General features: G+C 33.0%; 1 protein-coding gene across 1 annotated transcript; it reads left to right on the forward strand.

The window, feature by feature from the left end:
• Nucleotides 1-117: 117 nt before the first annotated feature.
• Nucleotides 118-13,347, forward strand: LOC111697107 (potential E3 ubiquitin-protein ligase ariadne-2). The gene is made up of 18 exons (XM_023466996.1): nt 118-366; nt 1,248-1,378; nt 2,039-2,156; nt 3,695-3,753; nt 4,667-4,783; nt 4,951-5,013; nt 5,173-5,235; nt 5,609-5,679; nt 5,879-5,983; nt 6,165-6,285; nt 6,678-6,817; nt 7,942-8,029; nt 8,908-8,976; nt 10,245-10,324; nt 10,906-10,969; nt 11,680-11,759; nt 12,563-12,604; nt 13,261-13,347. Exons 1-18 carry the CDS (start codon nt 351-353, stop codon nt 13,292-13,294), a joined length of 1,461 nt encoding a protein of 486 aa, XP_023322764.1. The 5' UTR covers nt 118-350; the 3' UTR covers nt 13,295-13,347.
• Nucleotides 13,348-15,067: the final 1,720 nt, after the last annotated feature.

The following is a 15,067-nucleotide window of genomic DNA, read 5'->3' on the forward strand; positions in this document are numbered from 1 at the left end:
GAAGTTGCCGATTGGGTTTTGCAAATTTGGGAAGTTCCAACTTGGGAAACGGCCTTTGGAAAAGTACTTAACATCTTAAATTAATTACTTTTTGTCTGTCTGGTCCCTAACTGTTAAAACCGAAGACGATTGAATCCATCCCCAACTGTTTCTGTGTCTTTACTCGGGTTTGGTTTGGATAATCTAAACAAGAAAACTAAAATCCTTAAGTGTATTTAAAAATAGTCAATTTTTTAATATTATGTCAAACTGAAGAATATTTTATTTATTTCAGTTCAGAACAATGAGAAAATAAGGAAAGATATTTGTTGTAAATCTGATTAAGTTATAATCAAGATTGTTCCAGAATTATGAGTGATACAGGAGGTAATAATTATTTATTTATTTTAAGATTTTACATCGAAACCGTAACATTTTAAGGGTCCGTCCTATCAATTTTGTACATGATCTTTTATTTTTCATTTTTCAACAAAAATATTATTATTGATTTTTTATTATTTTAGGTCAGGTTAGGTTAAGACAATTCCTGGGCCGAGCGCTGCGGCTAGGGCAGGGTATGGGGCCGAGCGCTGCGGCTAGGACATGCTAGGGGGCCGGGAGCTGCGGCCACATGATCAATTATATCCATGTGTTATCCATGTATAAAATTGATTAAAGGTCAGTTACAAAATTGATAGAAGGGGGGGGGGTCCAAAAATCGTATACGTACCCCCAAGAATAATATACGATGTATTCAAACAAACCAAGTAATTATTCATCACTATAATTAAGAAGATTTAAGTAACATTCAAGTTACAATTTAACATAATAGTATGATGGGCAGAAGCCCTTAACTTGTATGTTTAGTGTAAAAGAGTAATGTAAAGGTAGAGTAAAGGTAGAGACTAGAGGTAGATTACTAGTTAAAAACTCATTCCCATTTTTTTTAAATACATATATCGGCAGTTTAGGATGGTATTCTGTCGTGGTTTTCACATTGGACCTTAAAATTATTTTTGGATGATTTCTTGAAATTTCTAAACACCGCGTTTGGTTGAGTAGAAATGAATCATATGGAAGAAGATACCATAGTTAATTTTATCATATTTCAGTTTATATAAGTTAATAAACGTCAATGTCGTATACCTATTGTGGCTTAACTTATAGAGGTTTTGAAAAACCTTAAATAATCGTGTTGAACTGGAAAAAAATCCGCGAAAAGGATATTTTTTACTTTTCGTTATTACTAATTCCTGTCTTTGTTCTAGAATCTAGTGGTGGAGGATCTGACCAGCAGCTGGAGGATCAGGACTGGACCGGGTCCGAGGACGGATCAGAGGATGGAGGATATGCGGAATATTATTCATTTAATGACGACGAGGAGGGGAGAGCATCACAGGTTAGTTTGGTAAATGATTGGTTGGATAGTTGATTGGTTGGTTGATTGATTGGTTGATTGATTGATCAATTGATTGGTCAATTGATTGGTCAATTGATTGGTCAATNTTGATTGATTGATTGATTGATTGATTGATTGATTGATTGATTGATTGATTGCCTGATTGATTGATTGATTGATTGGTCGATTTGTTTCACTGAGGGTTTTTTTGGAACAGGTCTTGTAGAAGTAGTGAGTTTTTTTTAGCAATATTTGGTTTATATTGTAAAACCAAGCATCTTGAAGAGGAAACAAAAACATGAAAGTCTAATTTATATTCCCAACTCTTCTCTCCCCCCTCCCCTCAGAAATTACGTTTTAAAGCAGCATGAGTTACATTTTATCTACAGTGATAATCAGAAAGCTCTGGAATAGGAAGACGACTTTTGACTTCAGCTATGATTTTAAATAGTTTAAATAGTTGTTGCAGTGTAAACAGACCCATTTCACTTAAAAAGTGATTTGATAACTTACTAGTCACCAGGAAAGCTTACAGTTCATCAAATACACTGCTTTAAGTTTAATGTTGTCTTCCTATTGTACAGTTTTCTAGTTATCAAACAAAAAGTAAAATCGGTTTTCAATCAGTTTTCGTAGATTTTATTACTGTTTCTTTTTTAGTTTAACAACAACGACGACCCTGAATACTTCAGCTACGAATGTTTAACGGTGTTAAATGTAGAAAAGATATTTAACGAGTCCATAGAGCGTGTTAAATCTACTCTAGGCGTCTCACACGGTAGGAGATTTTTTTTATTTCATTTTATTTTTCTTCGTGGCTTCTATTATTTGTCTTGACCTTTACTCTGCAATCTTTATTTATAATCTACTAGTTGAAGTACCAAGCGTTACCTAGGGAATCTTTTTAAATCAAATTTTGAAGAAAGAATTTGAATTTTTGCAAGAAAAACTCGGATTTTTTTAGCCTATGTTACCCCCGGGGTACTCAAGGGTTCTCTTAAAAAGTGTCAGCCCATTCGGTCCAACCGTTTGGCCAGCTATAGCTAACATATATACAACTATATATAAGCGAAAAGCTTTATTATATAGATTATATAAATCTATTATTAGACATAATAGATTTTAGCAGTACAGTAAGCAATATATTTTTTGGGGACAATAACGCCTTCTGGAGCAGCTTTGCTGCCACAACTTTTCCTTTTCCACCTAAGCTAGTTGCCTTCAATGCTGATAACAGAAAACTTCAGAAGAACTTCATTGATACACTCGTTGATATCACCACCAAGATTAGAAAGATTGTATGACAACCATCCAGACATCCTAAGATCACCGGTCCTGTCGTCGATCACAGGTTAGGCTCGTGGAGAGAGAGAAGACCCAGTGATATGCTACACCTAAGTGATCATCTAAGGTTGAAGATAGGAAAGTCTGTCGTGGAATACTTTCGAGTGATTACAAGATCAAGGATAGCTCTGCCAAAAGTAAGAACGAAACACTAGCTGCTAATTCTCCAAAAACTGAATCTACAGTTTGATCTGATCCTGTACAGCTTCAATCCAATCCAACCTATATACTCTAATTCTAAGTTTCAATATGATATCCAGTTATTACACCCAGTAAATCTCAGGATTTGCGGAGCTATAGGCTATACTCTATTTCTAAATATCCAGATGATATCTAGTGAATCTTAAGATTTTCGGAGCTAGCGGTAATAAGTATGCTATTAATGCACAATTATGACGTTAAGTCACTTGTTAAAAAGTTTTTTCATTCTTTAAGTTCATTTTTGAATCAATTTAAAAGGCCCATATTCAATTACCGAAATTGAATTAGCCGATTACTTATTTTCTATATATTTATTTGTACGTTTCAAACATTTATGCATAATACTTTGTTAGTATGTTTTTTCGTTGATAAAAGTTTGAAGAGGAAGAGATATAGATTATTATTGGCATTAAAACTTTATAATCGTAAAAAAAAGAATTACTTTTCTTTAAAGATCATATATCTGATTATTATAATGATTTTTTTCTGTGAATAACCTAATATTATTAACTAGAATATTGATATCCTCCATTTGGGTGATTTTCCTTTCTTGTTTAAAACATAACATTATTTTTTTTAGCCTAAGACACTCCCCGGCTTCCCATGATTGGCCACAAAAAAATTCAGCCCAATCAGTCCAGCCGTTTGGCCGGCTATAGGCAACATATATATATACGAATGTGTTGTTTTATTATATAGATGTAGAAATGGTTTAATTATTGGACTACATCAAATAAAGTAAAGCTTCTTTTTACCAATTTTTTATTTTAGCACGAGCAAAACAGATTCTTCACACCTGTAAATGGAATATTCCTGAAATTATTAGCAAGGTAATTTTTTCTTAATCGGTTTTGAGGGGCATTTTGATAGATTGTTTTAAACGAAGTAATACTTTGGGTCGTAGTAAATTTGAATTCGAACAGGACCTGCCCAGTTTGTACCGGCCTGCCAGATACAGCGTGTACTGACCCGATCCTCTGGTACAGTACGTCGCCCTAACCAGACTAACATACGACAGGGGTCAATTTTCTTGGCATAGTCCCGTCGGAGGGCTAACTAGGACAACTCCTATGGCCCGTTCAGACTTTTTACAGTACTCGGCCTAATCCTAGGCCTATTTCACCGACCCCACTGGCTTAGTCCACCGTGAATGGTCTAAGCTGAGGGGGCTAAATATTTATATTTTCCGTTTCTTACATGTTTACAATTGTGTTACATAATTGATACTACATATATATTACATTAGATGAGTTACGGAAGTAGGTTTTGAATACTTTTTAGGGGACTAAATCTCCTGTTTCTTATTAAAGCATTGAACATTCTAGTACATTATAAGAGAGATAAATTTTTTACAACTTCTTGAATGATTTATACTTTTTTTAAAAAGCTTTGTTAAAGCAAAAATGATATTATTTTCCTTGTGGATTTTCTTTAAACACAACCATGCGGATTAAAGAAATGAAAAACCAATTGTAGAAAGATTTTCCTTATTTTTACTACAAGTTTTAAATTGTATCGGCAAAGTAACTTCCTGGTTATTCTTTATCATGTCAGCCACTCCATGGAAGTCAAAGCCGGAGCGTTAGGATTCATTAACTCAATTCCCAGAGGTCACAGGAGTCTGAAATTGGATTTTTATGTTTTCTCATTAGTTTTTAAAACTTGCTCCGTTTATAAAGAATTTCGAAAAAAGTGTTAATCATAAAAACGTGGAGAATCTCATTAAAAAGTTTATTATTTCAGTATTCCCCTGCTAGAACATCTTTGTCCCCCTCTACCTCCACCTCCACCTCCTCGACACAAATATACTGCGGAGTGTGTGCCAGCACACTCATAGATACAGACTTTGCATCTCCAAAGGTAGGAAGTGTGGGGGGGGGATTGAGAAAAACTTTTTAATGTTTATATATTTTTCTTTAAAACTAACCCTAACTTGCCTTAAAAATGCTTTTAAGAATAATGGTATGAATATAAGTTAAGTTGATTGATTAATAGAGTTTTAGGATTTAACAAAATAAATGTTTTAGGAATGTGGTCACAAATTTTGTAAATTCTGCTGGCAGATGCATTTTGAAATACAAATAAATCAGGTAAGCTTATGTTCCCCATGCCCCCCCCCCAGGGTCGTGGAGGGGCATTGGGTTCTGTAGATCAATAACGATAAGTCCGAAAACTTTGATCAGTCGAGAGTTCAAAGACTACTGTTGTGAATCGGCTTTGAAATTATGCTTTCAGTTTCTTTTGTTTAGGGAGTGTCTACTACGATGAGTTGTATGTCTCCGGGCTGTGATATTCTAGTTGATGAAGATCTGGTAAAAAAAAAAATATATTTAAAAATTAAAAGAATTTTTTTTCAACTAAATTTGATTCCGAAAAATCGTACAGAATCTGTTTTCAATCTGCCAGATGTTTAAATTCCTCAGAAAATGTTCAGACAAAGATATTTTTAAGTCAATAAAAAAAAATTTTCTTTTAGTTCATTTTTCAAAATAAGAAATTGTTTCTTTTTAGGAGTTTTTTTTACAATATTTGAATTTGATGTACAAGTTTTTGTAAATTTATTTAGTGTATTATATATATATCTTTTTATTTTTTCTATCTTTCTCTCTTACATTGTTTTTTTTTTTATTTTTTTAAATGTTTTAATAATTTTGAGGGAGTTTAAGCGTATTTTTATTTATCTAGGTGCTCAGTAACATGAGTAAACCTGGTCTAGCTGAGAGATATAAACATCTTTCTTTTCTGGACTATGTCAGGTGATTGATTGGTTGGTTGGTTGATTGATTGATTGTTTTTTTAAAGATTGCTTTGCTTGATTAATGATTGATTTGTTAATAGCTGTTGGTGGTGTAGGCGGTTGGTTGTATTATTAATTGATTGGATTGGTTTATTGCATTATCGATTGAATTACTGCTGTCTCTTCGATCAAATCACCAAAATATGTTAAATTTCCAGATGTCACCCCAATCTCCGGTTCTGCCCTGGTCCTAATTGTCCAATCGTGATAAAGGCTGCTGAGTGTGTTTCCAAGAATACAGTTTGTACATTCTGTAAATCCAGGTACTTTTAGGGCTTAGTTTTCTAGAATATGGGGCTTAGGGGCCATTCCGGGAAAAGGCGCTCAAAGGCCTTTCTGGCGAACCAGAGCTTTTAGACTGATTCATGAAAACAGGGCTATGGGGCTATGATAGATTGAGTGATTAATTGATTGATTGATCGATATATTTTGTATTGTGTTTAGGTTCTGTTTCAAGTGCGGATATAGTTACCATGCCCCGACTGATTGTGAGACTATAAAGAGATGGTTGACAAAGTGTGCCGACGATAGCGAGACGGCCAATTATATATCAGCAAATACTAAGGTACAGGAGATGGGTAAAATTACGTGAAATATCTGTATATTCTAGGACTGCAGTGTAATATCTGTATATTCTAGGACTGCAGTGTAATATCTGTATATTCTAGGACTGCAGTGTAATATCTGTATATTCTAGGACTGCAGTGTAATATCTGTATATTCTAGGACTGTCCGAAGTGTAATATCTGTATATTCTAGGACTGTCCGAAGTGTAATATCTGTATATTCTAGGACTGTCCGAAGTGTAATATCTGTATATTCTAGGACTGTCCGAAGTGTAATATCTGTATATTCTAGGACTGTCCGAAGTGTAATATCTGTATATTCTAGGACTGTCCGAAGTGTAATATCTGTATATTCTAGGACTGTCCGAAGTGTAATATCTGTATATTCTAGGACTGTCCGAAGTGTAATATCTGTATAGAGAAGAATGGAGGATGTAACCACATGCAGTGCTCCCACTGTAAACATGAGTTTTGTTGGATGTGTATGGGAGACTGGAGAACACATGGCTCAGAGTATTACGAGTGCTCAAGGTAAAATATAGTAAGACCCAATATAAATTGGCAGGGGGTGTATAATTTTAGGAATTACCCCCCTCCTTGCTGGGGAATTTTAATTGTGACATCAAAATTATTCTTTTTGATACGTTGTCCCAACAAAAAATCATTTTTTTCCCCAATTCATCATAAAGAAGAACGGCACTCCGCCCCGCGCACACTTATCTAACTTCTGGGGGGAAATGATTTTCAAAGAGGGGGGGGGGGGTGATTATACAAGAAAAGAAACACAGCATTTATGCAGCTATATATTGCAGCCATATGGAACATGAAACTAACAGAATTAACTTATCTTAACAAATATCCTCCCTCCTTTGACCATCAATGATATTTAGAAACACGGTTCAACCCTGTAGTAAATTTCTCTGAAAATAAAATAGATTATATTTACGATTTGTTGTAATATAACCTTTGGAAAACTTCTTCACACAAGAAGTTTTGGCCTGTCGGCTCCACTCTACCTTCAGATCTTGACAGGGGTGTATATTTTAGGGGGAACTTCCCTCCCCCGCCTCCTATTTTAAAATGGTCTATTTCCTAGAGGTTTGTCGAGAAAAAAGGTTTTATCGCTGAATTATGAAATAGAAGAAAATGATTCATTTTTGGGTAAAAAAGTTTCAAATGATTGATAAAAATTGCCTATTGATGCCAAATTTTAAATATTTTCAATTCATCAAAAATAATCACACACACCCCCACCCCTCCTTGTGGGGGGTCATTCTTAAAAATATACACTCCTGGATCTTGGGATTATTGTTATTTTCATAGAAATTCACTGTACAGTATAAACCTAGCCAGGCAAAATTAGGAGAGTTATGCCCGCCCCCTGGGTTCATGTTGTAGGCTAAAAAATATGTAAATGTTAAAATCATAATTTTTCAAAAAAAGTAAAAAATTCGGGAAGCAATTTTTTTGTATAACAACGCTATCACCAGGTTTTTATTTACCTTGTATAATATATATTTTCTAAATCGGGCATTGCCATCTCTGCATGGAGGATCACCTGAAATTATGCTTATATAAGATAAGATAAGATAGGATCTGAAGACCCCCCCCATTATATGCTTATAGTCCCTTAAATCAATAAATTATTTGTTTAGGTATAAGGACAATCCAAACATTGCACATGAGTCTGCGCATGCGCAAGCCAGGGAGGCGCTCAAGAAATATCTTCATTATTTCGAAAGGGTAAGTTTTTTTCTCTTTAAGGTAAATAAGCAAAATTTTCAAAAATATGTCTATTTCCATATTTTTTTTTGATTTTTTTGTATATACTTTTAATGGTTGGTAAATTAGCGTGTTTCTATAAAGCACAAAAAATCTATTTTTTTTAATTCAACAAAACAAAAAAACAGGAAAATCTGCGAAATTTGATATTGTTATTTGTTAAATGTACAAAAAGATAATTCTTGAAAGTAATCATTTAATTGAACTTTTTACTGGAGAAGGATCTCTTGTAAGCCGTAAAGCCAAAATGTAATAACAAAAAAAATACTAAAATAGTTGTCGGATTTTTGGCAAAACTGTATTAATAATAATAATAATAAAAGTGATTATTAAAGAATATTATTTTAGTTTTTTTTTGTAGAATCTTCATGATAAATAACCTTGGCTAAGTAAACAAGCAGTCCCCCCAATTTCCCAGATAGAATATAAAATCTTTTCTGTAAATACCCGTGGCCTTGAGGGCTTGCAAACTGTGTTTTGCTGAATTATGTCAGAAAACTAACTAACCATGCTATCCTCTCTTCCACTGTTAGAATCATGTTTTTAAAAACGGATTTGACTAAATATCAGGTTTCGCGCATCTTGCGGATTTTATAAAAAAATAAACATTGAATTAATTATTTTTGCCAAGTTTTGGGTTACTTCCATTAAAACCTTTAATCTTTACAGGGCTCTAAGGTTTTTATAACCTCTCATTATCCAATATTATCCTACAAAAGTATTTTATTTGATATATTACCATTAAATCCGGATCCGGATTCTCGATTCCAGGAGTCAAAATGTTGCTAATCCGGATCGTAATTAAAATGCATGCATTTGAAGTTAACATTATATTTCAGTGGGAGAACCATTCTCGAAGTATGAAACTGGAGGCTGTCACACTCGATAAAATTAAAAATATTATAACGGTAATAATATTGAAAACTTTTTAATGGTTAATAAAAATACAAAAACAAAAATTCTGTATAAAAATGCATATTTTTAATAGTCAATTGCTTAAAATTACATTGACTATCTCATCTGACCCATTAAAGGGAGTGACCGGCAAATTTCATCTAAGATAATGAGTAATGACCCAATAAAGGGAGTGACCGGCAATGTATGGGGGTTGAACTGAGTATGCATTATAGTAGAACATTTTTTAGGATTCATTTGAGACATATGAAACGTTTCCACGATGTATAATCAATGAGTTTGAGTGCAAAGTCGACGTTCAAAATTATTTAAATTATTTAATAACGACGACAAAAAATATTGTAAAAATTCATAGTAAACTAATTAGATTTTTATGAACATATTTCTTAAAAGAAATTTGCCAATAAATCAACGAGAATCAATTATTTCGTTTACATCATTATATTGACTTTCTTATTTTCTATAAATTTGTTCGCAGATTTCTACAAATTCTTCAAATGTCGTCTTTTCAAAAAAAATTCCAGAAAATCTGCAGAAAATCTTTGTGAATAATGAGAGATTATAGAAACTAATAATTGAGTAAGATTATTTTTGATGATAAGAGATAATTTTTATTTTCTCAACCTGTTCCTAAATAACTAATTAGTTTACTTTAGAAATTTGTTTATATTTTTTGTCGTCGTTATGCAATAGTTTTAAAAAACGATTCTGAAAAAGTACTCACCCAAATTCATGATTTTGAACGTCGACTTTGTGCTCAAACTCAGTAAATATACGTCGTTGAATAGTTCCATATGTCTCAAGTGAATCCTAAAAAATTGTCAACAATACTGCATTTACAGTTTAACCACCATACATTGCCGGTCACTCCCTTTAAAAACTAGACTATTTTAGTGAAAAATAAAATAAAAATAAAAAAGGCTCAATTGAAAAAACAGCCAATTCTCAACTTGTAACCCCCGGTTTTGCACTTCTGTTTCAAATAGTTATTTCAGCATATGACTCGTTATGCTTAGTGGAAACTTTTAGTTTAAACCGATTAAGTACTTAATAATAATCAATGAAAAACAGCTGAAGCGTATTTTCTTGATCTCTCATTGGTAGAGAGCCGATTTTTCATTGGCTTTTTATTAATCATACCTTCAGAAATATCACAGAAGGATTGGTTTAAGTCGTCGAATTATTAAACATACGGATTAGTGAATTATTAAGGTCCTACCTCTGGTTACATAGTGAAAGTGCATTTAAAAAAAAAATTTAGGAGAAAGTGATGAGTAGCTGTGGAACCTGGATAGATTGGCAGTATTTGATAGATGCAGCTAGTCTACTAGCTAAGTGTAGGTAAGAGAACTATGAAATAATGTGGGGGGGGGGACTAGTGAGTGTTTTCCCTCAATTTTGATGATTTTTATTCAACAAACAAATATTTAATTTCCCATGCATCAGATCTTCAGATTTCCTACTGCGTTGTGAAATATTTATTCACATACAGCAAGAACCAGAACATTGGAATAGGAAGACGACATTATAGCAATACTTCAGTTTATTTCAGAAAAAAAGTTTACTAGTAACTTGTCAAATCACGTTTCAAGTTAATTGGGCCTATCGACACTGCACAATTGCCGTGTCTCATGTTCATTGTACTATCAAATGTCATAGTTTGAGTCTAAAAGTCGTCTTACTATTCCTGAGTTTTCTGGTACTCGCTGTATAGAGACTAAAACTTTTGGTTTGGTTATAACTTAGTCAAAAGGCGTAACTCAATATTCATGGTGTACATTTGAAGGATTTTTTAAAGATAGATTTTTCAAGATTTAATTTTATTGAATGGCCGGCTGTGTCCGACAGCAGGGAAATTAATCCATTAAGCGCGTTAAATGAAAATATTTAAAATCCAAAAATTGCGACCTCTGTTTGTTCAGGTACACTCTCCAGTACACATATCCGTACGCGTACTACATGGACCCCAGCTCTTCCAAGGAACTGGTAAATATTTATTTTATCTGAACTAAATGTATTTTTATTACGGTGCCCATGGAGTTTAAAATTATTTTTCAAATTATGATTTTGAAAGAAAATAAAATCGAATTTGTTTAGCCTATGTCACACCCAGGGTACCCACTATCCATGGTTTTCCTAAAAAAAAATGTCACAGTTGTATCCGATCAGGCCGAAATATTGTATCCAATCAGGCCGAAATATTGTATCCGATCCGGCCGAAATATTGTATCCGATCAGGCCGAAATATTGAATCCGATCAGGCCGAAATATTGTATCCGATCAGTCCGAAATGTTGTATCCGATCAGGCCGAAATATTGAATCCGATCCGGCCGAAATATTGTATCCGATCAGGCCGAAATATTGAATCCGATCAGTCCGAAATGTTGTATCCGATCAGGCCGAAATGTTGTATCCGATCAGGCCGAAATATTGTATCCGATCAGGCCGAAATGTTGTATCCGATCAGGCCGAAATATTGTATCCGATCAGGCCGAAATATTGTATCCGATCAGGCCGAAATATTGTATCCGATCAGGCCGAAATATTGTAACCGATCAGGCCGATATATTGTATCTAATCTATATCTTTTTCCTAATATGTTTGATTGTTTCTCAAATTTGAGACGGGGCTCAAATTCTTTTAATTTGGCCATGGTGTTTTTTTATTTATTTTTATCTGAAATTATTATTATTAGTTTGAGTACCAGCAAGCCCAGCTAGAAGCCGAGATTGAGAATCTCAGTTGGAAAATAGAACATGCCGAGACCACGGACAGGTAAATAATTATATTTTGTATCCCTGCTACATAGAGACCACAGAAGTTTTGAACAAGGAAGATAAAGTGGTTTCTTCTTTTTGGGGTTCAGGGTCTAGCCAGTTCATTATCCCGCCGGGAGTTTAAGCAGTAATACTAGTTTTTCAATCTAAAGAGAAAATTGTTTTATTTAATACGAAAAAAAATGACTGAATATATTCCTGTCGGTTGATTTATGCTATCTTTTCAAGCATCCCCCTTCTCCATTCCTTTAGTTTATAACTTCTTCTACAAGTGCAATTGATTCTAAAGTAAGTTTCCAACAAAAGAATTAAATTTAATTGAAATGTTTCTGAGTTTACATGGAGAGACTGTACTTGACAGTTTGAAATTTGGCAACTTTTCAAAATTTAAAAATACGAACAAAAATTCGTTGATAAAATGGGGTTAAACAGCTTAAACTACTAAGAAATAGAAAATATAGATATTTATTAAGAAAAGTTTACATAGTTAAAAAAGGTATTAATATTTTTTTCAAAAAATGGGATTTTAGGGGGGGGGGGGCACAAGAAAAAAATGTGCACCCACCCCGCTACACAAATGTTCTCGTACCCCCTGACCATGGTATCTATATTTTATATTTACAAATTAATCCTGCGAATTGAAATCTCATTTTCGGAAAATTAACCTCTAAATATAGAAAGAGAACTGTCCCTTTACTTCTCCCAATTATTCGCTTCTGTTGAAAATTTCAAACAAGTTAATTAATTCTTTAATGTTTAATTAGTATTTTTGATAAATTAATTAATAAATTAATTGTTCAGAGGAGATTTAGAAAACCAAATGGATATTGCAGAAAAGCGAAGGTAGGTTTTAATAAAATCTATTTTTTTTAAATCGAGTTATTTTTTTTAAAAACAAATATATTTGCTTGCATAAAATTAAAGTCACAGTTCAGTTTATATACAGTTGTCGGCGTTTATATCAATCAATGAAGACGACTTATCTGTTTTTCTAACAAATTTTTTTAATTTACAAGCTTACAAGTAAACCAAGAGATTGATTGTGATTGACAGCTTTTCTATGTTTTCCATTTTATTTTGGTAAACCTCAAAAGATGTCTTCATTTTGATAGATACCACGACGACTGTTGAATTACTACACTCCTAACCTGTAAGCTTTGTTTACAATCTTTATTATTTTTCACACAAGCCTAGTTATTAAGCTGTTTGATTACGTCACAGCTCTAGGGTTACCCACAAAGGATGAGACTTCAGAGACGATTCTACGGAATTTGTACTGTACCTTTTCTTATATTCGCGATTGCCTGTGATTGTATATACATGTTTCTTTCTTTGCAAAATCAATACAGAAGCCATTCAAAGACTGCTCGCTCTTAAGGCAGAAGACTCTAAATTCGTTATATTTCAAGAGTTTCAGGTCGTCTTTATAGTTTCCCCCGTTTAGGGTCACCCTCTTCTTATGTTTCACAATTCCGTGTTTTAACTCCAATCCTATTTAGAACCAGTCTGCTGAAGGATTTCCTGAAAACGTAAATAGAAAGACTGAGTTGTGACAGTTTGCGGGAAGTGTGGGAATTACCGCGAATTTTCGTAAAAAATTGAGAGTGCTGAATTTTAAGAGATTTGTCACCAAGTCTTTATCTTGTTACCATCTTGAGTCGAGTATTAATGCCGATCAAACCGAGCTTAAGTTCAGTATCCAGAGTTTAAAACTAGTTTTATCTCCCCGCATCAACTCGTGAATCTGTTGGCAAAATGATATTAATGTAAGAATGTAAATATACAGAGTGATCCACATTTTAATGCATAAAACTTTTAGTTTTTTTTGGTTCAAAAATTGTTAATTACTGATTTGTTTCGAAATTTTTTACATGAAATAACACATGGATGACCCTGTATAAATTACATCTGCATCTTGAAATTGTTTTCTCTAAAACTCGATTACAGTTTAGAAAGGGAAATAGAACCTTGTCTTTTGAAGGCCTAATTGAGAAGTCAATGTTGCACAAATTTAATTTTTTTATTTAAAACCTAATTCTTTACATGCACAAAGGTATCAGAAGTCCCAAAAACACTGTATTTTAGTGACAAATTTAAATTGATTTTAAATTTCGAGTCAGCATCAAAATGGAACGGATTCTAAGTTTTTTTTAAATATGGTCTACCTCCTTCGTATCTTACAAAATGTTCGATTTTTAATTAAAAATCGAAGAAAAAAAATATTGTTCTTTACCAAATTTTGCAAAATCTAGTAGAAATGAGTGTTTATTTTTATTATTTGGTCCAAAGTTTGATAACAGAGAAAATTATGTTGCACTGGTTAAAGATTATTTTGAGGTTGTCATTTCTTGAATTTTCATGTTTTTTTTGGGACTCTCTGTATCGTCAGTTTTAAATAAATTCTGAACCAAATATATTTAGATAAATTTGCTAAAAATGAATGCAATAAAATCTTTTAAAAATTAGTTTATGCCCTTTTTGAAAAATTTACTTTAGATCTGAATTTGTTAGGATAGGTTTATTTCTCATATCGACAAAAATGTTGGCATTATATTGTACTACGGTTTATATCAAATTAATGTTCATATAATTTTTATGATTTGAGCAAGTTAATCCTCTGTCACGAAAAGAGAAAGTCAAATAAAATTTTTTAGCTAAATATTTTGAAAGTTTTTTAATTTTTGTCATGTACTTGTAATTTTTGTATCGTTTAACCAGTTAATAAATGGTATTAGTTTAATTTGTTTAATCAGCTCAAATTAAGAGGTCAGAACGTTAGAGGGAAGGTACGTCACACCATTTTTTTCGTACGACCACAGATGACGTCAAAACTCAACATAATCTTGTCTGGTATTGTTTTAATTCCTTAGATTTAAGATACCAGTAACAAGGTATATAGAAATAAACGATTATCAATCAATCAATCAATGTTTTAATTCCTTTATAAGTACTTAAAATTTTATATTCGAAAATTGAGACACGTAAAAAAGTAATGGTGAGTTGTGACGTCATTTGAGGTGCGGACGAATAAATGGCGTGGTCTTCTCTCGCTCTCGGATCAGAACCTTTACGTAGGGGAAAAGGGCGAGTCAGTGTTTCTAATTGTTGCAAAAGATCGCATAAGAAATGCGTTAGTCATTTCTGTAAAGAATCCACTATTAAGAATAATTAGTATTTAAAATTTACAAGCGTTGATATCCTGTTAATAATAGACCTGCGCATTTTGCTGCAAGAAAAAAATATAGGAATTGTCAAAATTAAACACTTTTAGCTAAACAAAACACGTTCCATATTAAATTGATCAGA

The sequence above is a fragment of the Eurytemora carolleeae genome, unplaced genomic scaffold, assembly GCF_000591075.1.
Source record: "Eurytemora carolleeae unplaced genomic scaffold, Eaff_2.0 scaffold201, whole genome shotgun sequence".
Lineage (NCBI taxonomy): Eukaryota > Metazoa > Arthropoda > Copepoda > Calanoida > Temoridae > Eurytemora > Eurytemora carolleeae.